The following is a 24941-nucleotide window of genomic DNA, read 5'->3' as shown; positions in this document are numbered from 1 at the left end:
AAAATATTATTGATCAATCTACATGCGTTTGCAGTTTGCCAGACCCCTGTGCTTATATAACAGAGATATTCATTGAAGCACAGTTCAGATGTAAGCCCCATCCATACACAGTGTACAATTAGAAGTTAGACTAAAGATTTAAACAATTCTTGGTTTGCTTTTCAGCAGAGGATCCCTCTCATTGCTTCCACCAAAAAGAATTGCTTTGAAATTGCTGAAGTAAACCCTCAGTACTTCATGGTTCACTGCTTGTCCTGCACTTCTTTCAATAGGTTTATACTTTTTGTATCTCCTGAAAGAAACATTGTTCAAGTTAGTTACTAAAAGGGTATTTTAATGTTTGCACATTTTAAGATTCAACTAATGAATATAAAGATATATCTCTACACTGTATTAGACCACAATAGGGAGCACTGCCATCAAAACAAACTGTGCCATTTGCTCCCACTCTGTGGTGTTTCATGATGGAAAAAATGCCATTAGAGTTTAGTGTCACTGTAATGAGCACGCCAAGACTGAATACATCAGAGCTGTGCTAGGGTGTGTTCTACAAAGTAGCAATATGGCATTTTTTGGCAATCAGCATGTGTGAAGTGGGAGCAAAGGGGTGGGTGGGTTCCTGTTTCCATTGGCTATGTTCACTGATGATACTAAACTTTGGGGCATAGCGTCCACACCTGAGGACAGGCTATTGATCCAGGCTGACTCGGACAAACTTAGTAAGTGGGCAGATACAAACCTGATAATGTTCAATACCAATAAATGTAAGGTACTCCACCTCAGGGAAAAAAGCCTGCAGCATACTTAGAGGCTCGGCAGTGCTACGCTTGCTGGCACCACTGCTGAAAGAGACTTGGGGGTCATGATTGACCACAAGATGAATATGAGCCACCAATGTAATATCGCAGCTGGTAAAGCAAACAAAACTCTGGCTTGCATCCATAGATGCTTCTCGAGTAAATCCCAGGATGTCATCTTCCTGCTGTACTCGGCCTTGGTGAGGCCGCAGCTGCAGTACTGCATCTAATTCTGGGCTCCACAATTCAAGAAGGATGTCAAGAAGCTTGAGAGAGTCCAGAGGAGAGCCACAGGCATGATCAGAGGGCAAGAGAATAGGCCTTATGAAGAGAGGCTGAGAGCCAGGGGAGTCTTCAGCCTGGAAAAGTGCACGCTCAGGGGGGACCTGGTGGCTGCCTATAAGTACACAAGGGGTGTGCATCAGGATCTGGGAGAACGTCTGTTCACCAGAGTGCCCCAAGGAAAAAAACAAGGACCAATGGTCATAAACTCCTCCAAGACCATTTTAGGCTGGACATAAGGAAAAATTTCGTTACTGTCCGAGCCCCCAAGACCTGGAATAGATTCCCTCCAGAAGTGGTGCAAGCACCTACTCCGGACTCATTCAAGAAACGCTTGGATGCTTATCTTGCTGGGATCCTTTGATTCTAGCTGACTTCCTACCTTTGGGGCAGGGGGTTGGACTTGATGATCTTCAAGGTCCCTTCCAGCCCTAACATCTATGAAATCTATTGCAGCACAGTCAGATAGTGTGTAGACATGCCTTACCAGACAACCCATTATTTGTGCAATGTCTTCTTTCACTCTTCCCCACAAATGTAAATTACCACAGATGCCACTTGAAACTAAGACTGGGCCAAACTAGGAAGTTTTACCAGCATAACCGTGTTGGTTAGTGATGTGGGAAAACCTCACCTCAAACTGGCATGCCTACATCAAAAGAAAAAGCCCTAGTGAAGATACAATTGTTTTAGCAAGAAAGGCATTTTGTCAATATAGTTTATTTCTCTTGAAGATGGCTTAAGCTACACCAGCAAAAAAACTCTTTTCTTGATATCGCTGTATTTCCACTATGGGATCTGCTGGTACAGCTACACAATTAGAGTTAAATCAGCCAACTATTTTAAGTAAAGACAAAACCTAATTCTGAATGATTGTGTTAGAGCTGCCAGGTTTATAGACATTATTGAGACACATTTCCACTGAGGATTTTCACCAGTTTTGCACAGGCTTGTATGTACATACACACAGGTCTGCATATTACTGGAAAGGAGAAGACGTTGTTGTACGTCTCTCTTCCCACATTATCACATTGCATTTCTGAGGCTCTGGAAGCAGAATGATGCTAGCTATGATTTTTTTAAAGCATATTTAGTTCTGAAAGGATTCTAACATGCATCCCCAGCTACTCTGATATTCTAGCCAGGCTGTAAAGGGCTCTGATCTTAATGCGGTCCCTAAACTAAAAAACACCCTGTCCAAACAGTCTCAGGAGAACTGTACAAGAAGCCAGCTTGTAACAATTTTTAAACTGAGTCATAATTACAGATAGGAGGTTTTTTCGCTCAAAGGGAACAGGAACAGTGTATAATGTCCTAAGTGACATGGCCAATGAATATGAATGCTGATAGAATGCAAGTCTGAAGGACAAATTAACTCAATAATTAGAAGAAGTGGGAATACTCTTAGCTACCACTACACAAATAATTTATATGATAAATTTAGCCTCTTTTTCTATTGTAAGATCTCATGTGGGGATAGTCATTCTGTATACATTTGTACACTATCTAGCACAACAAGTTCCTGACCTGATAAAACCCAATGCTGCAATAATAAATGTTTTTGTTTGTGAAATTCCTGTAAACCCATTACTGTTTTCTCAATGTGTCTATCATTCAGAGTTATTCAATTAATTGAACATTAATTGAATAATTTTGATGACTATTTCTTGGTCTGGAGAATATTAATAACACACAGTTGCAAATATTTCAAATGTGCACTTTAAGCCTTGTTGATTAGTTTTGATTGGCTTGGTATGGTTTCTGTTTACTGATTGGAAGGGCATGTCTACATGTTGCCCTACAGTGATGTAGCGATGCACTACATCACCACATGGTGTGCTACGGTGACGTAATCGTGTGGGTGTACATGCGATCACCACCTATGTCGTTGTAGCAGGATGCACCAGTATAGTGCACCGCTACAGTGACATAGTGGCGAAGTCTAACTGTACACTGTGCACACAGTGCAGTAGCCACCCATATTGTGCCATGCTTTGGTACTTACAAATGGAAGTACTAAAGCAGGGTGCTGTAGTAATGTCACCATACAGCAATGTGTAAATGTGCCTGAAGAGTACAGTTCTTTGAATCAGCTGACTATTTCATAGAATCATAGAAAATTAGGGTTGGAAGGGACATCAGGAGGTCCCTTCTAGTCCAACCCCCTGCTCAAAACAGGACCATCCCCAACTAAATCATTCCAGCCAGGGCTTCGTCAAGCCAGCCCTTAGAAACCTCCAAGGATGGAGATTCCACCACTTCCCTGGGTAACCTTTTCCAGTGTTTTACTACCTTCCTAGTGGGAATTTTTTTCCTAATATCCAACTTAAACCTCCCTTGCTGCAACTTGAGACATTGCTTCTTGCTCTGTCATATGTCACCACTGAGAACAGTCTAGCTCCATCCTCTTTGGGACCACCCTTTAAAGGCTGCTACAAATCCCCTCTCAGTTTTCTCTTCTGCAGACTAAATAAACCCAGTTCCCTCTACCTCCCCTCATAAGTCATGTGCCCCAACCCCCGAGCCATTTTTGTTGCTCTCCACTGGACTCTCTAATTTGTCCACAACCTGTCTAGAGTAGGGGCCCAAAACTGGACACAGTACTGCAGATGTGGCCTCACCAGTGCAAAATAGAGTGGAATAATTACTTCCCTTGATCTGCTGGCAATGCTCCTACTAATGCAGCCTACTAAACTGTTAGCCTTCTTGGCAACAAGGGCACACAACTGACTCATACATCTGATTGTCCATTGTAACCCCCAGGTCCTTTTCTGCAGAGTTGGTCCTTAGCCAATCAGTCCCCAGGCTGTAGTGGTGCATGGAATTCTTTTGTCCTAAGCCCAGGACTGTGCTTGTGTATTTAATATTTCCCAATAAATTCTTTAAAATTTGGTGACTTTGGGAGAATTGTAGCCAGTAAATTTGGTGGAATATTTGTGGAAAGCAAGCAAATATTGATATAAACATAGCTGAAATAAATTCTGATTTTTACATAACAGAATATCTATACAATTTTTTTCAGTGTTCTGATCAGCTTATACCTATTAGACCCAACAACTTACTTGTAAAGAAGGAAAGTCACAATGACCACAAACACCACCAAGAAACCAAAGGAGATCAAGACACCTTGTGCTGTCCTGGAAGATGATCCTGGAATTTCAACACAAAATGTTTAAAATATTAGCTTTGTTATCTTTGCTGTGAGATACAATTGTCTGGCATCATTGTTCTTTCTGACAGGCAGATTTAAAAGGTGTAGCATATTTAATACTTCTTTCATGCCAAGGAATAGGGTTCAGCACTTTAAAAAAAAAAAAAGAACATGAAAACATTTACAGATTGTAGAATCAAACCCTTTCCTGATGCTAATGGAGCTCTGAATCTGACTTTGTATGTTAGACACATGAGACATACTGCTTGCTGTCTCTTAACTTACAATTACTTTACAGAATGAAAATATACTGAAGGGCTAGTTGATAGCCCTCAAAATTTAATTTGCTTCAAAGGGACTTAAAACCAGATTCACAGAGAGAATTTGAGAGTGCAGCTGACTTTCTGAATGTGATTTTCAGACATTCCTAAATGTCTATCTGCATCTTGAAAAACTTATATACCTTTAAAAAACTGGCAAAGTGCCCTCAGATGGTTAACTGGCCTAGAGATATTAAAGTGAATAGGGAGGTGAAGACACTGAATAAGGAAAAGAACAAAGAATGGTTCATTGGCCAGGGTACAAGCCTAACAGTTGGAAGACCTGGGTTCAGTTCCTGGTTCTACCACAGGTCTCTTAGGTAGAACTGGACAAACCAGTGTATGTTAAAATCCTATTTCACCTTCACATACATAAGTGGTACTTAGGAAGTACCATAAGCCATATAATCAGAATCTTTGGCACTTAGGATCCCTCTATGCTTTATCAGTATTATGCAATTAACTGGCTAATTGCACAATTAATTTAAATCAGTTACACATACTAATTATGCCGTACAAAGTTCAAGCACCCTGGGAGAGGGCCCTAACCACAAAGCTATTGCGCTAAAAGGTAGGTGGGAGGGTCCTCCTCCCCCTCTCATTTCTTACCAACCCCAGGAAATGTATATGCAAGGTGACTGTATTCTACCACAAGTAGAAATGAACTCCCAACTGTCATAAGTGCCAAAAAAACCTCCTGCTAAACAGCTACATTAGTGACATATAGATATATGAAAGTAAAAGAGGATTTAGCTCTTAGGCTGTCTACATTGCTAGTTAGAGTCAACCTTAAGGTTGTCCTCAAGCCCATACCCATCAGACATCAACAGGGAAAACCACTGGCACCAATTTAGCCCAACCATGGAACTCTGCTGAATTTCCAGGAATTATATCAACCCTGCCCACCTTATAGCCTGCTTCTTCCTGGGGTGCATTTTGCATTTACCTGTTCCCTGCAGGCTCAGAGCACAGGAAGTCTGCTATCCCACAAATGATTTTTCCTAAGTTCCTAACTATGGTTTGTGTGCACCTGACTTGTGTCTCAGCTGCCCAAAAATAGAGCTATGCACAGGAGAGACAAACCATCTGCCCACTGATTCCTAGAAAGGCTCTGCTTGAGGAGCAAGAAACAAAATGTGGGTACTTCAAGGTACAAAACAGATAGGGGAAGATGGCTTACATATCCTTTGCATTTGGACTCACCTCCATTTACAGATATCAGTGTGCTTGCGAGGGCTTGGCTTGTGTCATCACCCAATGTAATGTTTACACAGTAGGTTCCAGGCTCATTGAAGGCTCTTCTTATAGTCAGTAAGCATTCATCAGTAATTTCAACAGACTCACACACCACATTCTGAGACACCTGGCAAGTGGGGTCAGAAACTGTTGTGCAAGCACTTGTAGGAAGACTAGGAAGTGAGGAAATAGCAAGAGAATGCATTTTGTCAGTAGATTCCTATTAGTTCAATTCATAGACTTTCTAGTTTTGACTCCCTACTCTCACATGACAGTTTTATCATGGTTCCATTTCACTGGAGTCCGTGAAGTTCCATGGACATAAAGACTTCTGTAACAAAGTACAAGCTCAGTCTTGTTAGCCTTAATCTTCCATTAAATTAGCTGCTTGGCATATCATTCCCCATTTTCTGACTAAAGGAGTTTGTGTTCTTTCCACTTGGCTCCTGCAAGTGTACATCACCCCACAACTATGTTTGGCATTATCTATATTTGTACAGTATAAAATTACCAGTTGTTACACACATTTGTCAAAATCCAGAATTATCTTACCTAAACAGCTGATAAAATTCATTAAATTTAATGCAGTTCACCAACTGGAAAATGGAGATTCTTAGCTGCACTAGCACATGGAGCAGGAATGTCCTATCAGCTTGAGAATTATTTCTAAAACAAATGACTTTGCAGTTATGCTGCTGAAACTCCCTGGCAGCTTGCAGAAACTTCAGGTCCACACACTTTCCAGGAGCTAGGAATATTAATACAATACTCTTTCCAATCGAGGAATGATTTCAACAAGTGCTTATCCAAATGTCAAAATAATAGTTAGAAAGAGGGCTTCCTGCTGTTTTCAGCAGGCCACTTTTTGACGTACTGTGAGGGCTAAAATCATCTTTTAGTAGCGTAACTTGGGGTGGGAGATGAGTCCTGGGCGCTAATTCATAGGGATTACCATTCTGGCTCTGTCTGTTTGGGGAACTTGCGGTGAGGCAGCAGCAGCCTGTACTAGTGCCAACACGGCAGCATCCCCTGCACGCTGAGGTCAGTGTTTACTTTCCCTCTTCTTCCAACCCCATGCCACCTAGGGTGCCAACATTTCAAATTACACTTCTGCTATCTTCACCTTACAAACAGAGAATTGCTCTGCTCACCAATAAGCTCTGTTATTTTACTTAGGCCTGTTATCTTAGTCTGAATCCCAAGAACCTGGTAACAGCTTCTCTTGACACTCTTTACAAATTAGGCTTGCATTCTCTTTGGTTTCTATCAGCAGATAGAAGCACACAGCAGTTACCAACTGTTGTTCATGCAGCTGCACATGTATCCATGTAGCATCTAGTATATGGTTACTTTTCAAGAGAGGAGGTTTCCATTTATATACTTACCTCCCTTGGCAGGTAACAACGAAGTCAACCAGGGTGTTTGTCGCTTGGGCCACTGACATCAAGACACTGGTCATTTGAATAATATTTACCTCAAGGATTCCCTCTAAGGGAGGAAATAGGCCATCAAGTTTTCAGGGTACTCAAAGACTACAAAAATTTGAAGATTTCACATTTAAAAGCTGCTAAGGCAGGTGAACAGATAGCATTCAGCTCAGACCTTGTCTCTTTATAACCCTCTATCTTCCCAAAATTCCCTTTGAGAGAGAGAGTAGAAACTATAAAAGGGTTCCAGTGCATGTAATTTGCTTCCCATATTGAATTGTTGCCTTCTACCTTTTTTTTTTATTTTTATTTTTTTTACCAATTTATCACTACCTTATTTTAGAATTTAGTGACTGTATAGACCATGGTGTAAAAAACAAACAAACAAAAGAAACTAAGCTAAACTAAAATGCAAACAAAACACCCAACCCCTTCAACCAACCACAACCAGCTAACTACATCAAATTGTAAGAAGCTAGGCCCAACCATATATAAAAAGTTTTTAGAGTTCCATTTTATGAAGTTCACACAATAGAAGCCTGCCAATGGGATAAACAAGATGGGATTTATATGACCAGTTTTCATATTCCTCACTTATTTATGTACTTACCTAAAATGGAGATAACAGCTTTGTAGTGTCCATATCTATAAATATGGCAGCCTCCATCAGGAGTGTATTCCATTACACTAGCACTGGTAGGAGAAGCCAGATTAGCAAATGGATTGGTAGTTACTGTTGGGTTGAGTGTGAAAAAGTTATTATTAGTTACATCTAAACAGTATTTTGCAAAATACATGTTATGAAGGCAGAGTCAAAAGAGATTTAGTTCTCTCCTGCCACGGGGAAGGAAGCTAAAATAATTAAAAAAAATGTTTTTGCTCTGCAAATAAATATAATAGAAAATGAACAGTGATACAACTGTCCTCAAAGGATCATCTTCAAAACTTTAAGAAAAATCCCTTCCCTAGTATTCTGCAGAGCCATGCAAAAGAAGCAGTTTGGTGGGAAATTTGGAGCCCTTTTTAATCTCTTTCTTCATTTTCTTAATGTCTGAGAATATTAATCACAGATATTATACCCACCAGCAGATAATTTCACTCTTTGCAATCAGATCCAGTATGTGTCTATTGTGATACAGTACACAAAACCTGGGATTTTGGCAAGCGGGGTGCAGATGGTGTGGTGCATCATTACATATAATGCAACATGCATTCTTCTCCAGGTAAAAAGAAATGAGAAGCTTTACTAATAGGCTAGGAGTATGTCTATATTATTCATTTCAAGACTGAAAACAAATATAACATTACTGGAATTATACTAAAAAAACCCCAACAAACTAGGCAAAAAATAAGCAAAAAATGTTGTGTTAGTTCTGTTGTCATTAAAATTAAATGTACACCTCTTTCAGATTAATTAAATCCAGCCTTCTTGAGCATCTTGACAATGTATGCAATGTTTCACTGAAAGTCATTTCCACACCTGGGTTGGTGTTTACCTGAGTTACTTTTTCCAGACCTGAATTAATGTTTTTAGCTAGAGTCAAAAACAGTCTGCAGGACTGTGATAGAAACTACGCAAAGAACAGCTACCAGACAGCAAGCAGAAGAAAGACTGGCTTAATCAGTGGAACATCAAAATCATTAAAAATGAGAGAGGGCTCTTAACTTCTGAAGAATCAAGAGTTTACAAGGAATCAGATAGATTATAATGAACCATAAAGTCAAGTGACTCTCTTGCTGCTGCCTGAATAAAAATATTGCTGCCACTTTCAGGCAGTTGGTTTTAAACTTTGGATGGGCCAGGAATCAAAGAGGGGTGCAAGTGCATCACTGCACCTCCCTGGATCCACCCCTGATAAGGTATATAAAGTTTAGTACTTACCTTACTTTGGTCTGTCTCTTGCTGTATATAACGTAGGCTTTTTAGTGTATGTTACCTATACAATATACCCCATTTATGGCCTGTATCTTTGATACTCATTTTGGATATTTGTATATATGTCTGAAAAAGTTATGTTCATCCCGCCTCAACCCAAATCATCGAACGACCTGTGCTTACTTCAGTGGGTGTTGAATCAAGCCGTAAGTTCAATATGGCTATGTAGGGTATGTTCTAAATCCATTTGCCTGATTTAGAAACTCTGTACAGGGAAACCTACAAGAAGCTCTGACAACAATTAGTTAAGGATTCTATCTAGAAGCAGGTGGTCAGATACCTTTTGGGGACATGACACCTACTACAACTTCTAGGGAAACCATAGGGCATCCAGACTAACAAAGTGCTGGCTGCTGTGCCAGAATAAGGACAGTTTAAGTCTTCAGCATGCAAGGGTTTAATCTTGTTGTCATTCATGTTCTAACTAAGTTAGAAGCCCAACAGTTCTGCTTATCCTAATGATTAGTGTAGCTATTCACTATTAGAGGATAGTGAATTAGTACAGCCAGTCAACTTTGAATGGCACTTGCTTTTACTTGTGTACACATTCAGACAAACAGGTAGGCCAAAGTCATTGCTACCATCCCTTTATGCTGTCCTGTGTAAAGTGGACATAAAGCTGCCTTCAACAACCTCTGGAGAATTCTTTCTAGGTAAGGGGCATTGTTTGTATGGTACAGAGTTGCCACTGAAGTGCTACGCTGATGTAGAAAACCATATTTGGATAGTGCACGACTGGCAGTCACCAATCTTGGGATACTCTGGGTGACAAAACAAAACATTAAGACCATGTGCCACCAAGGGCAGCTTGAGGTAGGCCTGAGAAGCAATGAGGTCAGCTACTATGGACAGAGATCCTGGATGCTGTTATCTATATATTTTGCTTATATTTCATAAAGAGTTGTTTTCCTTTATTTTCTACTTTCTGGGCATGCCTACATATGCTATTAGTGCGACGCAAACTCCAGTGCAGTTCACGCCGGAGTTTATTGTTTACAGGTGTAGCATCTACACATGCACCTGGGATCACAGCACATTGAACTGAGGGGGAGCACCCCGGCTGGCAGGTGCCCAGGGGGTCACCTTGACAGCCCAGGGCTGCACCAACCTGGCTCAGCATGCTGCAGAGGGGCTGGTGGGGGCATGAAGGTGCTATAGTGCAGGGCTAGCTGGCAAGCAGCCCCCACACTGAAGCATCCTGGTGCCCCATCCAGTCCTGTCAGCATGCACATGTGCTTTGTGGCCCACTAAATAATGTCACCATAGGATAGTACTTGTGCTGGGTGTTTATTAGTTCACTGTGGCCTAATAGGGCCACATGTGTAGACACTGAGGCTTTACTGTGAAGCTAATTAGTCAGCTACACAGTAACCATCTCTTGTAGACACACCCTGTGATAAATAACTTTTCCTTTTAAGAAAAAGGGGATTGGATGTGATCACTGAAAATGGAGTGTGGAACTGCAGGCTACAGACAGACATTGAACTATTACTCTGACGAGAGGAGGCTTCAGGAGTGGAGGGTTATAAAAGTGACCAAAGGGGCAAGTCCCTTCCTCAAATGTTGTGAGAATCTGGCCATAAAAAGTGTGTGTGAATATCAGTGGAAATTAATGATAATCAAACTGTAGTTATCAGAAAAAATAATGTACTAGGAAATTATTCTATAAATATACACAAGAGATACAAACTTACTAGCACTATCATTTGTAGTAGTAGCTGGAGTTGGAGTTTTTGTCCCTGTAAAAGATCATTTTGATAAGTAGCAGATCCAAAAATATGACAGCATTGTAATTACTTTCTATTTGGAACAAGGGCTAAACTAAATCGTTTATTACATTGTACAGTGCTGAATTAGGTAGCATGATTCATACACGTTTACTGGTTTCACACTAAAAACATCTTTATGTTAGTCACTTGTGGATAAGCAAGGGAAGGTGATATGTCAGACCTTTGGTGGATGTAAACAATTGCTTCAAATTCTTAAATTAATACTTTAATTCTTAAATCAATAAAACAGTAAGGAGCCAGGAAAATTAGGAATTCAAATACTTTTTTTTTTTTTAAATATGCTTCTCATTAAGCCGACAGTGGATCTGGTTGAAAAAAATAGAGGGGAAACCCATGAATATTTTGTCTTTTCCCCCAAAATAATTTGGTGAAAAAACATGTTAATATTTCAGAATTTTAAATATTATTGGCCAACTCCCAGTTTTATTTATAGGTGTTTTATGCCTGTCAAAGTTGAAGTTAAAAAGCTTTTAAAATAGTAAACTTCTATGATAAAATAAATATTATATATAAATATCATAATGTAAATCATTAATGAATATAGTGACAGTTTTTCTGGAATAAAGTACACATGAATTTAAAGATAAAAAAAATTCCAGATTAACTCCACATGTGGTCTTTCTTATTCTACAAGAAAAGTACCTTTTTCCAAATGAAACTTAACAGCTAGCAAGAGAATTTATTCATGGATTAAGCTAATTTAGAAAAAAGGCACTCATTCTGGAATAAGAGTGTTTGTAGGTGGAGCTAATCTGGAATAGTTCGTTGAGAACAATACTGTATGTAGACAAGACTTGAGTTTCTTTTTTTTTTCTTTTTTCTTTTTTTTTTTTACATTTTAAAGCAAAATATGAGACTAGGATAAATTAGAGTGGGATGAATTAGAATCATTCTTAATTCTTAATTAGAATAGGATAAATTAGATTTGGAATCATTCTAATTTATCCTAAATCTAATTTATCCTATTAAGTTATTCCAAAATGAAAATATCTCAGAATAGGTATTCCCAAATATTTCCATAGAAACACTTATTCTGGAATAAAAGTGTCTGCACAAGGAGCTATTCTGGAGTTATTCCCTGTTTAGACAAGTCTTAATACTTTTAATACTGCTCCAACTTTAAAGTAAAGTTAGATATAATAATGTCCACTTGAAGACTCCTTTACACTCTCCAACTAGCAAAATTTGCCTTAGTATAAATAAAAATCAGGCTTTTTATCTGTAATTTAAGCCTATGTGTTTATCCTGTTATTGATTTGGACTCTTAAGTTTACAGCTTTTTTTACAAAAACGTTGTAGCTCCAACTTGGATCACAGTAATTTTTTTAAGTTTTCTATTTGTAAAATTAAAAATATTGGTATATCAGTGTTGTTAGTATGTTCTCTAATATCACTGTTGTTTGAAAAACTCTTACCTGATGAAGCAGGATATGGTAGAGTAGGTGTTGTTGGCTTACAAGGTACAGGTTTTATAGCTTCAACAGTTAAATTAAGAGTAAAGTTTCCCTCCAGTGTATACGTGTGAGTTATAATAGGGTTGTTTGATACAAATAAGCCACTGCCATCTCCATAATTCCACGTATAGGTGATAGCAGAATTATTAAGGTAGTGGCTAGGATCATGGATTTTGACAGCAAATATAATAGGTGAGTCTTTGATGAAGATAAAGTCTGAGATATCGCGGTCATTCTTCTGGGAAAGGTTCACAAATAATGGAATTTGGTCTGCAGGAAAAAATTAAAGCAAGTCAAAAAGTGGCTCAACTACTCTCAGACTACAAAGCTTGAAGTGCGACACACAATCTTGTATCATATTAAGGTTCCATTTTTAAATTTTTGAATCTGCACTTCTTTAACTCACTTTTTCTGTTCTGAATGGAGATATCAATAAATACTGTGAAATGTGCAGCCAGAATCATGTGCATCTTTTGAAGGTTTCCATTGTTTATCAGAAATATTTCAGACAAGGAACAGGAAATAAACAATTAGCTTAATCTTTATTTTGAATTAATCCAGTCTAGGATAGCATGAGTTAAGAGTCTACAGTACCAGATTGCTCAGACTAGCTGTTGTAGCACAGATTAAAAGGTCTGCATTTTTGCTTTATATTATTCTGGATAAATAGTTTGTTACTGGCATCATACATTACCATCCCTCTTCCTATGTTTTCACTGTTAATAGCCATTGTTGTGGGCCCATTTGCACATTTTCTTAACAAATATATTAGGAGAACTTCATTCCAGACCTTATGAAGCCTAGCTCTCTTTCTTGATCTTAATGCTTGCTAAGCAGCAAAGTTGTAATTTAGGACTCATTTCTACAAAGTATTGTGTTTATTCTGCAGGATATTCAACTGACTCCACTGAGACTAAGGGCACTCAGAACCTTTTGGACAGAACTCAAACATCTTCCAGAACTGCATCAACTTTTAAGTCCAGAGATATTTTTGAGTACTGGGCGGGGGGGGGGAACCCCAACCCACACCTTGAGCTAAATTCCCATTTCACTTCTACATGCCTCTATGGTCTTTATGCAGCTATAGAATTATAATTTTTGGCACTTACACTTGGTTTGGATTTCAGGTAGCAATGTTTGCCCTGAGTTTCCCTTCTGAGCATGCTCAGTAGGCTACAGTATGGCTGTGTAGGCTTCAGGATGGACCAAAAATCACCTGGATGCACGTGTAACTCAAGGTAAGTGTTGAAACTGTAGTTGCAAAAACACCAGGACTAGCAACTATTGGACACAGTAGTAAGATGACTCTCCCACCTTTTAGCCCAATAGCCTAGTAGTTAGGGCATTTTCCCAGGGAGCAGGGAACATGTCATAGGCTTCCCTCTCACCCAGAGAGAGTTGGGACCTGCATCTCCTGCTTCCAAGCAAAGTGTCCCCAATACAGTGGGCTAAGCATTGCTCAAAACACTCTAGTTGTCTTCTTGAAACTAGTCTATTGGACCACTAAGAAGGGAAGATTTGTGGGATCTGAAAAAGTAGAGCAAGCCCAAGGGAGGTTAGCTCAATAGGATGGAAGCTGTTGCCCTGGAATGGGTGGGGGCCCTGGTTTCTGGCAGCACACTCACCTGTTACAACATAAGGAGCACTTGCTGTTGCAACTGGAACATATGTCCGATGGCCTCTTCTGTAAACAAGCACTTCCATCAGATGTTTGCCAAGGGCAATATTAGTTGTGTTAATGGAAACAGTTGCTGAAGAGCCTGCAGTTTTTTGGTAATACTGGCCTACACAGAGACACAAATGTATAGCAGACATTTTCGTGTGACCAGTTAGAAGAAACTTTTCAGTTTACTTTCTGCTTTGATCTAGACAATACAAAATTCCATAGAAAGTTTATTCTTATTCTCCATTTGTCAAACATACACCTTTCTAACATTTAACAGCATTTCATAACAGTCTTCTGCTCAATGCCATTACTTTTTTCTGTATTTCAAGCTTCTAAAGGCATTAGAATAATGCCTCAGCTTATACTGGCCTGATAAAAAGCATGAATTAAGGTGTCTTAATTTCTCCAGTGTCACTGAATGATGTTAATAAATAATAAAAATACTAATAATGTTGCCAACCTAAGTCAGGATCTTCACATTTACCGAGTAGACAATAGCAAGGATGTCTTGAATCAAAGTGTCTTGAATCATTGCACATCCAGAGGATGGAAAGGTTAGAATCATGGAATCACAGAGCTGAAAGAGACCTCAGAGACCATCTAGTCCAATCCTCTTTCCATAAATGCATGCTGCATTATTCCTAAACCATCCCAGACAAATAGTTAAACAGCTTCTTCTTGGAAACTTCCAGTGAAGGAGATTTGACAACTCCTTTAGGCAAGATTTCCTATAAATGTTGCTATACAGTACCATTAAGAAAGGATTTTTTCCCCCAGAAGTTGTAGCTCTGTGCATCTACAGTCTTAAAGAATCTATCATGAAAATATCTGACTTCCAAAACCTGGAGAAGTTAGTAGAACATCTGCTCTTCCCTCAGAGCAGCTCTGAATCCCTTTGCCATTCTTTCACTCAATTCTTCTTATGGAATTCTAATGTAAGGCATTACAGAAATGAGTTAGGAAACAAGACCAAGACACGTTTCATGGTACCAACCAAGTGTGTGAAACAAATAGACAAAGTTCCTTCTCCTCCAGCCAGGATGATGAGGGAAAGGTCTCCCATCTGGGAACACATGATGGGTATTGTTGCTTGTACAGTTTTCCCAACCACAGTCATCAATCCATTTAGTCCAGTTGTAAACATAATGGTCAAGAAAGTCTGTAGAATCTAGGTGCAGAAATTGTTACAGATCAGATTGATTTTTTTTTTATATAAACAGTTAAACTTTTTTCCTTTATTTTCCTGTTGCTAAATTCATAGCCCAAATATGAACAGATTTACATTTACTCATATCTGTTGATTAATTCATCTTTACAACAGTTCTGTGAAGGCTCTGAGGGCAATATAATTGTCTTCACTTAGAGTGGGGCAATACTGCAGATTTCTGCATGGCTTGTCCATGGTCACACAGTAAATGGCACGGCCAGGAACAAAATGTGGATGGAGGGAGGTCAAAAGTTAGATCCTGCAAGGAACGGTGTTGGGTCTGGTTTAGTTCAACATTTTCATCAATGACCTGGTAATGCAGTGTGCAGTGAAATCTCCAGGTTTGTAGAGGATACTAAATTATTCCAAGTAGTCAAATCCCAAACTGACAAAGAGGAGCTGCAAAAAGATCTTCCAAAGCTAAGTGAGTAGGCAAAAAAGTGGCAGACAAATTTCAATGTCAACAAGTGCAAAGTAATTCACATAGGGAAAAATAACCTTAATTATACATACACAATGCTGGGTTCTGAACTACCTGTTACGAGTCAGGGAAAAGACTTTGGAGTCACTGTAGATAAGGGATTCTCAACCTTTTTCAACTCAAGGCACCCCTCTATAACTTTTCAGAATTTACTGGCATCCCACTTAATGACTATTTTTTTTCCTTACAGGGTGCATCTACATGTGCAATTAATACAAAGCAATAAACTCTGCTCCAGAGTTTATTGCTCCGGAATTTATTGCTCCAGGGTGCACCATTTGACTGTGCACTTGGAGGCAATAAACTCCAGAACAATAAACTCCAGAGTTTATTGCCATTTGAATGTGTGCCCAGGAGTGTAGCATGTTGAGCTGGTTTAGAGCAGCCCCGGCTGGCCGGGAGGCCCAGGGAGCTCAGTCTGTCAACTCAGTGCTGTTCTTCCTGGCCTAACATGCTGTGGAGATGCTGGCTGGGGCAAAAGGATGCTTCAGTGTGGCTCTACCCAGCAAGCAGCCCCCATACTGAAGCACCCTTGTGCCCCAACCAGCCACCACAGCATGTACACATGTGTTGCTGCAGAGTGTTTTACTCTGCAGAAGGATAGTACTTGTATTTACTATTTGCAAGTACTATCCTGCTGTGGAGTAAATTAGTTGATTGCAGCCTAATGGGGGTACACATGTAGATGCTGAGACATTTACTGCACAGCTAATTAGTCTACTGTGCAGTAAATGTCTCTTGTAGATGCGCCCACACACCTTAACTTCTTGTGCTCCATGGCACCATTAGAAGGATCTAATAGGGTGGTAAGGCAGTCAGGGCACCTCTGAAAGCATGGCAGGGAATGGTGCACACTGAGTAGGGCTGGCAGGGGCTGCAAAGCAGGACAGATTGGGGAGCTTGGGGGTGGGCCATTATACCCCTGAAGAAGGCAGCTGTCCCTGCAGAAGGTAAAAAAGGGCATGACAGCAGCTGCTGGAACAGAGGCTGGTGCCTAGTGAGGGTGGCAGGACCCTGCCTTGCCCTTGCTTTCCATTGTCTGCCCTCTCCCTGCCTTTACCCAAGTGGGTGAGCATAGTGCCTGCCACGCCCACTGCTCCTCTAGGGATTTGAATGTCAGTGACCAGCACCAACATTCTCCAGGGCTCCTCTGACCAGGTTTGGGAGCATGAGATCAGGAGGGGAATGACCTATGCTGAAACAGCCTGGTCCTGTGTCTACCTGCTTACATGTGGCAGGGTACACTGCTCAGTTTGGGGTGGTTGGCACAGGGGCTGCCAGGGAGGTGGGGGGCTATGCTTTTCAGCTCAGCTTATTCCACTGTTATTCCTGTGCTCCCAGAGCTGTTGGGTGGGATCACAGGGAATGGTGTTAGGAAGCTGGGACAGGCACAGGGTGCCTGACATGTGGAGGAGATAGATGTGGAGCTGCTTCTGTATCAGAAGAAACTAAAAAAGGCCAGGACTCTAGTTTGGAAAGGAGAAGGCTGAGGGGATTTGATAGTGGTCTATAAAATCACGAGGGAAAAAATGACTAGGGAACTGTTATTTACCAAGTCCCAGGATACTAGAACTAAAGGGCAGCCTACTGAAATTAGCAGGAGACAGGTTTAAAGCTAACAGAGAAAATACTTTTGCATGCAGTGTGTGGTTAACTTGTCAAATTCATTGCCACAGGATGTTACAGAAGCAGATAGTATAGCCAGTTTCAAAAGATAGCAGACAAATTTATGAATGATAGATTTATTAAAAGCTATTAAACAGAACAGTCAGGAGTGTATCCTCTAACATCTCTAAATTAGTTATAATGGGTGCCAGGGAGGGTATGACAGGGAATATAAATTACTTTAGATAACCCTATTTCTACACTGTCCCACTAAAGCCTCAATTACTGCCACTATCAGAGAATACTGGGCTAGATGGTGCATTGGTCTGATCTGGTATGACACTTAATTTTCCTGTATTCTTATACTTCAGTTTATACAAACTCATCCTGTGCATCTATCAGATATTATTGAAATTGTCTTGAATACTGTACATAAGCAAATAACATGGGTGAGATATGTAAAGATGTGTGAACCACTTGTTTATGGTGTATCATGAAAGGCTAAAGGCAGAGACTAATTCTGGTTGCGGTGTGGTTAGCATGTAATACCTGTTAGCACTAGAAAATTATCAGGTCCAGAGCACTTACATTAGCAAAGTGCTGAAATTATCCATTTAAACTACATTATTGCCTTCTGGTCTTTAAAAAAAAAAAAAATATGACTGGGTAACTGAACAGTATTTGCAATTTCACAATTTACTACATCCCAATTCCTCTGTTTTTTTCAAATTACAAGTCCAGCTTTTTCCTGCTTGGTCTGTTCTCATTGAGATAAGAAATTAATCATTTTCAATAATTTTGTTGGCTCAAATGAAAGATACTCTAATACTGTTGACCAAAGCCTCCTGTCTCATTGAAGTCTGTGGGGTTGCAGCCTCATTCTGGAGGCAGATCTTGGCATAATGGGAGTTATAGCTAATTGAAAAATGTAGCTTGTTTACTTTGTCAGATAGTTTCCATGGCACTTATTTCAAAATAATCTATAATCATCATTAGAATTAAAACAATGTATTTCCTCATTGGTAAAGCACAACATTTGTAACTACAGAAAGTATTTAATGAGTTACAGTAAAGTGATAAAAAGTAAGTTATGGTAATATAAGACTATTTTCTGATATCCCTTTAAATTAAAATTAGTTTGATCAAGGGAAAGATTTACCTTTTTAATATGGAAAATTCTCTCAATTTGCTGCAACTTCAGACTCAGCTTATACTTTTTATTTTTAAAAATTCTGCTTGTTTTACCTTTCAATATTAGGAAGGTAAGAGATTAAATAATAGTTTAGTGAGCTCAGAAATCCTGAAGTGAAGCATCTCAGTTGGATAAAGTGGGTTAGAAGGACCTCCGTGATGGATGTATCATGCCGATATTCAGTTCAGTGACTGGGCTGGGCTGAGCAGTAACAAGTTTTCTGAGTCATGTTCTAACAGCCTGAAGAATTCATTAGCAATATCATATGCAGGTGTGTTCTCAGTACATGAGTACTGTTGTTACTTACCATTCTTGCAGTTCCTGTCATATATTATGTTGCTATCATTATCTTCTTTTTGGCACCTGGGAAACTCTAGGATCACAGCAAAGGACACATTTGAGCCCACTAGAGCTGGGCTGTCAGTGGTCAGTCTGGCTACCACTCTTCCTCCTGAAGAAATTAAAATTAGATGTCATTGATACAGCGGTTCCGTCTAAGAAGCCATATCCTAAGAAGTATTTAGATGCCTGAACTCCTATTAAAAATCAATTTAACAAACTGAAATAAAATATATTTCAATGATAGTTTAGGCACTTAAATACCTCTTTGATCTGGCTTATTACTTTGATCTGTGCATAATTTGAATAAACAATGTTAAAAATTGATCACATCAAAATGATGCAAAAATCAGAGCTGAGAGATATCCAGAAGTAGTTCCACCATTGTAGCTCTGTTGGCTCCAAGTACCTCTCTATACTTGCTAAGGGCAAGGTGAATCTCTATGACTTCTTATAATATGATATATTTAATTGAAGTAATCCTTCTGACAATAATCTTTCCCATGTCATTTAACCAACTGCGATGCCCTTAAAATCTAACAAGATTTATCAAAAAGAGGGGAGACCTTTTGTTTAAACAGTTTCAGAGAGACCCATTGACTTAATTTAAGTTCCTTCTACACTAATAGAAGCAGTGGTCTTGATATTACTCTTTTAAAATTATTTGATGTATATGCCACTATTCCCAGAAAGGGCTCAGGGCAACATACAGTATAAGACAAAATTACTTATAAAAACAGAACAACAATAGTAAAATATGAACTCTGAGGCTAAGCCAGTGATTCTCAATCTTTTTAGACTCAAGGTATCCCTCAGAATAGGGCAGCTCTCAGTTTTCACTCATTTTTTGACTATGGAAACACATCAGAACAATTATTCTGTTGCCAAGAACTCAGAATGTCCACGAAAGGTTAGAATGTGTTTAATGTTATGGAACCCTGTTTGAAATCTTTTAATTTCTTTTTGAATCATGTTTGCAAACTAACAGTGGATGGCACCCCACAACACCGTTCACAGGGTCTTAAGGAACTCCAGGGTGCCATGGTACCTTGACTGAGAATCACCGGGTAAAGCAATAGTTAAGCACATACTGTAACGCTGCTTCAGACAATGCATGGCAATCTGGTCCCAACTATTTACTGTTTTGGGATATATACATTCTGAAAGGCACTGTCCATAGCATTATGTTCTATTTGGGTTTTTTTAGGGTACATTTCCCAGAACATTAGTTTTCCACATCTAGATCTACCTCTCCAGCAGTCATTCCATCTGGGATCTCCTTCTTCCCAAGATGGATAAAGTTTTTCATTCCAGTTGTTTTGATCAGGAGACCAGCCATGCAGCTTCTTATGGTACCTGACATGTGAAGAAGTTTTTCCATGGCTCAGCACATCTCGAAACTCTGGACAGAAAAGTGAACAAAATATGAATGTTTTCTTTGCCTTCATTTTAAAATATTCATGCACTGAATGCCAAAACCTTCACTGACATGAATGTAGAGAACTTTATCATTGTAAATAAAGCTTGTGTCTTCCAGTCTATCAATAATAAACTCTTCTGAGACTTTCCTTTATTTAGGGTATGTGCAAATTATATGAATATCAAAAGGCACTTGAAGAAATAGTAGCATATGGGCAAAACTTTAGCCCTTTGGTAGCTCATGCATTACTTCTCAGAACTACTTGAAAAATCTTCTCAGTGGATTGTAAACCAAAAGTTACATCGCAAAAGCTGATTTGAAAAATGTGGAATGATACTGTGAACTCCTGATTGTTCAAAGAATTCAAGCAGCTGAACCCTAACCCTCTTAATATCAAAATGACTCTATATAAGCAGTTTATTGTGGAATCAGAACTTACTAATGGGGAAACACATCAGGTACAAAGGACATTCAGCAGAAAAAGTCCAGTATTTCTTATTATGAACATAAATGTGATACATACACTTCTCTCTGCTATTTTTAGAAAGGGCTAAAACACACTCCCTATTTCCTCTCCACTAAAGCTTGAAGGGGGTGGCAGGGAGATGCTTGCATCCCACAGTTTTAAAATTGACATTTTTTTTTAGTTGCTGTTTTGTATTCTAATATTATAAAAGCCTATGTCTGTCTATCTGTCTGTCCATAATGCTTTATTCATGCTCTGACTGGCTGACAAAAAGCCAATCCAAATGTGAACAAGCATTCAAACAGGAGCTGGTGGCAAAATGGAGCACTGCCATGATGGCAGTGACACAGGGGACGGAGAGGGGAGGGCGAGGCCTAACTTTAACCCTAACCCTAACCCCCGCCCTGCTCCCTGGAGGCGTGGGCAACAGAGTGGACAGAACAGGAGGAGCAAGATCTTGCCCCCCTTGCCCTGCTTTCTGCAGGTGTCAATGATGGAGTGGAGGGGGGGTGAGGCCACTGGAGCTGGCCTCGCCCCCCCCCCACTCCTTGCAGGTGACAGCGGTGTCAGCACGGGGGGGCGAAGCCTCAGCTCTGGCCTTGGCCCGCCCCTCCCCACTTGCATCGTTGCCACCTGCAGGGCCCACTGTGGGATGACCCGGTGGTGGTGGGAGGAGGAGCGGGCCCAATGCGGGTCAAGGTAATAGTGGGCACGCTGCGGGTCAGGAGAATAGTGGTGGTGGGGGGAGGGGAGGAGTGGTCCTGGGTCCCACATGGTGGGGGAGAAAGACTGAGCCTGAGCCATGGGAGAAGCCGGCTTGCCACGGTGTGGGGAGCAGTGGGCCCGGGCCGACCCAGAGGCAGCGGAGGAATGGGAGGAGTGGGCTTGGAGCTGATGGGGGGTAGGAAAGGGTGGGGGAGGAGTAGGCCCAGCCTCAAGGGGGGAGGAGGCTTGCTTGTCCCCTCCCCCAGCCACTGCTGTGTTGGGCAGGGCCTACTGCTCCCTCCCACCACTGCAGTGGGCCAGCTTCTTCTCCAGCTTGGGCTCAGGCCTCCTCCCCCGCTTGGGCCCAGCCCCACTCCTCCCCCCCCCATCAGCTCTGAGCCTGCTCCTCCTGTTCCCCCCAATAGCCGGGTTGGCCCGGGCCCACTGCTTCCCCTGCCATGGCAGGCCAGCTTCTCCCCACCCTTGGGCCCAGGCCCATGCCTCCCTTCTGCCACTGCAGCAGGGAGGGGGGAGAGTGGGCCCAGACCCAAGCAGCAGGAGTTAAAGAGCAAGCAGGCCTGGATGGTGGCATGGGGAAGGCATGGGGCTCTGTCCCCATACTCTTCTGCCCCACCCCCTGTCATTCCTGATGGCAAATTGGCTAGTTTTCTAATAAAGATGAATTAAAGAAAGTTTTACAGGCACCCGCCATGTGAAGAGGCATTTGTGGGGGAGATGCAAACCATCATGGGATGTTAGGGGACTGTGAGTTAACTTGAATCTGGAGGGGATCTGGGACAGAAGAAGTTCAATAAATTAATTTAACCTAAAACAGTTAAGTCTGATACTACATCCATCAAGTTTTACCTTAAACTGGTTTCAACCATTTTAAAAGCAATTTATGTACACTGAACTTCTGGCATTTTACAGAGTTCAACCAGTCTGTGATCACTTCTACTGGTTTGTGTGTAATTTCTGTTCCTTGCCTGAAAGTACTGTACACCCATGACCCAACATGAGTACACAGCTGCAAAGTGCTTTAAAAAGGTCCCTATCTCATGACACTCTGAACATTCATTACATGAAGGTTTAGATGAAGGCGCTCCTAAGCAGAGCACCTTTGCTAACTTGTGCTTGCACATGCCAGGAGCAGGGCTGGGCTGACATACTTTTCAAGTAGTTCTGAGAAGGACTGCATGAGCTACCAAGGGGCTAAAGTCTTGGACCATATACTGCTATTTCTTCAAATGCTGTATTCAGAACGGGAGCCAGGGTATGGGGAAAGGAGTGGATGGAACTCATTCTGGGTGATGCCCGGCTGGTGCTGGAGGCTGGGGTGGGTAGATTGAAGCCCGCTGAGGTAGAGGGCTCCAGTCCACACCCGCCAGCGCAGGCAGGAGAAACCCCAGAATGAACCTCCTTCCCCCGCCTCTCCAGCTAATGTCTAGTGGGTCACGAGGATCACTTTAACTCATGGCACTTTCTGTGAAGTGCCATGAGTTAGACCAGGGAGCTGCACTTCTGTCTGTACCTTTTATGTGTAATTTTTGTCTCATTACCCCAGGAATAATGTTGCCCTTTCACTTATGGGCTGATGGTATGTAAAAAAGTGGTTGAAGTGGTCATTAAGACAGCTAGTGTTTTTGGGAAAGGATTTAATTCATAAGCAATTATAAAGTCAAATTATTTCTATTTCAAAAGCTATGCACACACACATACCCTCTCCCCTTGGAACACCTGCTTTTTTTAAATGATCAAGGTGAATGCAGCTTATAAACACTGTCTTTTCATATTCTTCCTGCTGAGAAAGTTAAATTCTTCCATGGGGTCTTCAAGAACCATTGGCAACCTTTCAACTCTGAAGGTCATGTGCAGCATGAGGCCAAATGAAATAATGTAATTAATAACCTGTAGAAACATGTCAAATAATGCATGATGGTGTAATATTAAATTTCTTGGTGAAATCAGGAAAGCCTGCCATCAAAAGCCTAGAGGTTTTCCTGAACTTTATATAGGATCAGAAACATCATATAAGTCACCTGGTTATTGGGTGCGCTGCTCTATCATGAACAAGACAGACATTTTGTCACAAATAGCACAGGGGTCATGATTTCCAAGGATTTAAGTTTTTTAATTTAAAAGTTAGATACTGATTTTTCAGGGTTTTGCATATGAACAAAACCTATAAAGCTTGAAATTAAAAAAATTCTGATTTTGTCAAAATGAAATATTTCTAGCAACATTTTTAATTCACCAAAAATTTTGAGCGTTAAACTTGAATGTTTTTCAATATACTTAAATTGTCAGTAAACCAGTACTATCTATTTGTTCAGCTTTAGTAATAAATGTGATCATTAAAAAAATCTAACAAACTAGACAAGTTCTTAAGGCAATTCTTTCCTCCCTGCCCCCTAGCACATACTTTGTTTATTTCAATCAAATATAAGAGGTTTCACAAGCTTAGGATTATACAACAAAGGCATTTTCAGGCCAACAATTACTTTCAGCACTAGCTCCTCTAATACGCGGAGAGAAACTGAAGTAACTACAGCTCAGGGAACACTTAGAGAAATATTTTCCTCATCTACTGTTAAAAGTCTTCACAAGCAAGTGACCATGAAGCATCATGCAAAGCGGTAGTTTAATAATACAATCCATGAGAGTGATTACTATGAATAGCGATAAACTTTTGTGATTTTGGAAGAGGAGAAGTGTCTATCTTTGCACATTGCTCCCCATTCAGTTGGACTCCTGTCCCTGAGCTGCTGTGCTATTTCTGCTGGAGAAATGAAAACGTGACAGCTCTTTCAATATGTTGCTCATGGAAACAAGAAGAGGTCAACTGAGTCTCGGTTCCCTCTCCTAAACTCTTTCTGTGTGAGAAGGTCAACAACAGATCAGTCCCCATCAACCCCAGGCCTTGGTGAATTGCTCCTAAAGAAGACTGGGTGGGGGAAGTAGGTAGCAGAGTAGCTCTTCCACCTCAAATCATATTTGCAGCCACAGAGGCAGGTAACCCTCAACTAGACTGGCCGCTAGGTAGCTACAGCCTGAAAATACTCAAAGGTCCACCTGAATCTGCAAAAGCCTACAGTTAAGAATAGCAGCAACAAAAAACCACATAGCTTTGATTGCAGTAAATTAAACATCTCAGGTCAGGTGAGCGAAAAGCAGTGAAACACTCACGTTTGGCAGTGGTATACAGAACCCCTTCATTCAGGAGGAGGAATCCAAGGAAGACCAGAAAGCACAAACCTTTCATGGTGTTAGTGAGCATGTGTTGCACATGCAGGTGAACAGACTCTGTTCTAGCACAGGTTAACTTTAATGCTTCTCCAGCCTCTTCAGAGAAGCAAGAATAATATTTCACTGTTCCCCTTCTCCTCCTCCTCCCTGATTAAATGAAGGGCTGCAGGGCTCATCATGTGATGGCATTAAGCAGAGAGGCATGATTTTGTCTCCTGTTC

At 40.7% G+C, this 24941-nt stretch overlaps 1 protein-coding gene across 1 annotated transcript; it reads right to left on the bottom strand.

The window, feature by feature from the left end:
* Positions 1 to 24941, bottom strand: GPNMB (glycoprotein nmb). Its single transcript, XM_019508579.1, has 12 exons — positions 24661 to 24941; positions 20133 to 20285; positions 18852 to 18995; positions 15054 to 15227; positions 14019 to 14177; positions 12355 to 12663; positions 10844 to 10888; positions 7824 to 7946; positions 7172 to 7274; positions 5754 to 5959; positions 4142 to 4229; positions 1 to 292 (listed from the first exon to the last, which is right to left on the bottom strand). Exons 1-12 carry the CDS (start codon positions 24749 to 24751, stop codon positions 139 to 141), a joined length of 1749 nt encoding a protein of 582 aa, XP_019364124.1. The 5' UTR covers positions 24752 to 24941; the 3' UTR covers positions 1 to 138.

This window comes from Gavialis gangeticus, unplaced genomic scaffold (genome assembly GCF_001723915.1).
Source record: "Gavialis gangeticus isolate Ggan-Ray unplaced genomic scaffold, GavGan_comp1, whole genome shotgun sequence".
In the NCBI taxonomy this organism is placed as follows: domain Eukaryota; kingdom Metazoa; phylum Chordata; order Crocodylia; family Gavialidae; genus Gavialis; species Gavialis gangeticus.
Note: the sequence above shows the minus strand (reverse complement) of the source record. Positions and strands in the feature narration are given on the sequence as shown.